The sequence below is a fragment of the Trichomycterus rosablanca genome, chromosome 17, assembly GCF_030014385.1.
Source record: "Trichomycterus rosablanca isolate fTriRos1 chromosome 17, fTriRos1.hap1, whole genome shotgun sequence".
Classification (NCBI taxonomy): Eukaryota; Metazoa; Chordata; class Actinopteri; order Siluriformes; family Trichomycteridae; genus Trichomycterus; species Trichomycterus rosablanca.
In genome coordinates this window covers 11188589-11191051 of record NC_086004.1, presented here as the reverse complement: position 1 = coordinate 11191051, position 2463 = coordinate 11188589, and the positions used below count along the sequence as shown (strand labels likewise).

The 2463-nt window shown below is 40.9% G+C and overlaps 1 protein-coding gene across 1 annotated transcript; it reads left to right on the top strand.

The window, feature by feature from the left end:
- Nucleotides 1-2463, top strand: smim7 (small integral membrane protein 7). The gene is made up of 5 exons (XM_063012997.1): nucleotides 1-72; nucleotides 239-280; nucleotides 381-439; nucleotides 540-630; nucleotides 2359-2463. The coding sequence occupies exons 1-5, from the start codon at nucleotides 47-49 to the stop codon at nucleotides 2372-2374; spliced, it is 234 nt and encodes a 77-aa protein (XP_062869067.1). The 5' UTR covers nucleotides 1-46; the 3' UTR covers nucleotides 2375-2463.

Below are 2463 nucleotides of genomic sequence, written 5' to 3'. Positions count from 1 at the left end.
CGTTATTTAATACTGCTAGAAGAAGAGGAAGCTGTAGGGTGGCAAAATGATCGGGGATCTGTTGATATTGTGGTAAATATCTTTAATACACATAAATCCATGTATGATCGTTAAGTTGTAATGTAATTCTATTCTGTATTTAGATTGGTCAGTAGAATGTAAACAGTAAATCTGTGTTGTTGTTGATCAAGCTTACCACGTCACTCATGACATTTGCTTTTGCTTTTGGTTGTTTCAGCACTCTGTTAGTGAACGCAGGCGCAGTGTTAAACTTTAAACTGTAAGTATTGTGATGATGATGTTATTGTATAACATGTGATCGGTAGTCGTGATGGTTTACTTCATAACGTTCTTGCATTCCTGTGTGTTTAACTTGACAGAAAACGAAAAGAGGCACCAGGACACGGGTTCGGAGATGATCCGAGCGCATCAAGAACAGGTATAAACCAGTACAAACCCATAATATTACAATATTAATGTACATATTTATTAAAATGCAACCTGTACTTACATTACCTATGTTTTGTTTACGTTGTCAGGTGATAACATCAGAGAGTTTTTACTAAGTCTGCGCTACTTCCGCATATTCATCGCGCTGTGGAACATCTTCATAATGTTCTGCATGATCCTGTAAGTAAGGGGGGGGGGGAAGCCTATCCCAGCTTTTCAATGGGCGCATGGCACACTGTAACACCCTAGACAGGACACCAGTTCATCGCAGGGCAGACACACACACACACACACACATTTACCTACAGGGCAATTCAGTGTCTCCAAATAACCTGACTGCATGTTTTTAGACTGTGAGAGGAAACCCACGCAGACACGGGATCGAACCCAGGACCTTCTTTTTTTATGCTTTTTCTCCCTTTTAGCGCGTCCAATTGCCCGATTGGGTCATGCTTCCTCTCCACCAATGCCGATCCCTGCTCTGATCGAGGAGAACGAAGCGAACCCACGCCCCCTCCGACACGTGGGCAGCATATCCTATGCATTTTATCACCTGCACTTTGAAGAGTGCAGTGCAGCCCAGCGTTGTGTAAGGAGACACACGCACCCTGAGAGCACTCTTTTCTCATCTCTGTGCAGGCGCCATCAATCAGCCGGCAGAGGTCGTAATTGCACCAGTCATGAGAGAGAGACCCCATCCGGCTTAGTCCCGTCCAAATCTGAACAACAGGCCAATCATTGTTCGTGTGGCCGCTCAGCCTTAGCCGATAGGCAGAGCTGAGATTCGATACGATGTATTCGAGATCCCAGCTCTGGTTCCAGCGTGTGTTTTTACCGCTGCACCACCTGAGCAGCCCGAACCCAGGACCTTCTTGCTGTGAGGTGACAGTGCTACCCACTGAGCCGGTGTATCATAATGTATCTATGGTATAGCGTTTAAGAATTGTGAATTCACAGATGAGCCAAAACATAAGGACCAACCTAAATTGCTGTCCAAACGACTCTGACTTAGGGCTGAGCGGTATGACCCAAAAATTGTATCACGGTATTTTTTAAGATTCTGACGGTTTCACAGTATATCTCGGTATGTTTGTTTTGTATGACTGGGACTTTTTATTTGTCCGTAGCTTATTCTACTGTCATAAGGACCTTGAATATATAAAGTTTTAATTTCACCATATATATAATGAAGGTTTTGAGAACTATAAGGTTTGCTTGGCCCCACAAAATGACACAATATATGATGGAATCAGTACGTGTGAAACAGTTGCATTAAATACAATTTTTATTGTTTATTTAGTATTTAAATATTGTACAATTACCCTTAGCTCTCCCTTTAACAAACTACGTATGAGTCCTTTAAATTTGGTCTTAAAATATGGCTGATTCTTACTCCTTTTACCTAACTATAAAATGCAACACATTGCATCTAGTGGAGTGGGTGGCGCACAGCAACAGTTTAGAATCGTATTTCTAAATTAATTTTAAGATTTGTTTTTTTGTCCGCATATATTGACATATAGTTCCATAAATTGACAATTATAGATGACATCATGTGGGATGATTGTATGATGCATGTCATGTACTTATTTAAGAGCCGTCATGCACTAGTCCTCAAACAACAACAGGTCATGTTAATGTCTGGTAAAAAGGCTGTGGTTGCTCGGCAGATAAGATACTGGACTATTGATAAGAAGATCTTTGGTCTAAGCCCCACCCAAGGGAACTGTTAGGCCCCAGACTAAGACTTTTAACCCTTAACTGCTTGCAGTGTATTTAGTTTCAGTGAAAAATTAAAATAAACATTTTGCAAGCTGTTAATCAGAAATCATGTTTATGTGTATTTTGATGTAAAAGTTACATGTTAATGTTTTTTACTTTGTGTGTGTGTGGTGTGATTCTCTTCAGGTTATTTGGATCATAACACACTTCTGTGCCAGACTGGGGACCAACTTAAACACGAAGGACAATCCTCAACACTTTTTCTTTGGTAGTGCGTTGTTGGGTTAATCT

What these genes read in the sequence shown, in the direction of transcription:
- smim7 (XM_063012997.1), top strand. Translation starts at nt 47, where the DNA reads ATGATCGGGGATCTGTTGATATTGTG. An exon ending in GCAGTGTTAAACTTTAAACT is followed by an intron (nt 281 to 380) that starts GTAAGTATTGTG and finishes TTAACTTGACAG; the next exon opens with AAAACGAAAAGAGGCACCAG. An exon ending in TCCGAGCGCATCAAGAACAG is followed by an intron (nt 440 to 539) that starts GTATAAACCAGT and finishes TTACGTTGTCAG; the next exon opens with GTGATAACATCAGAGAGTTT.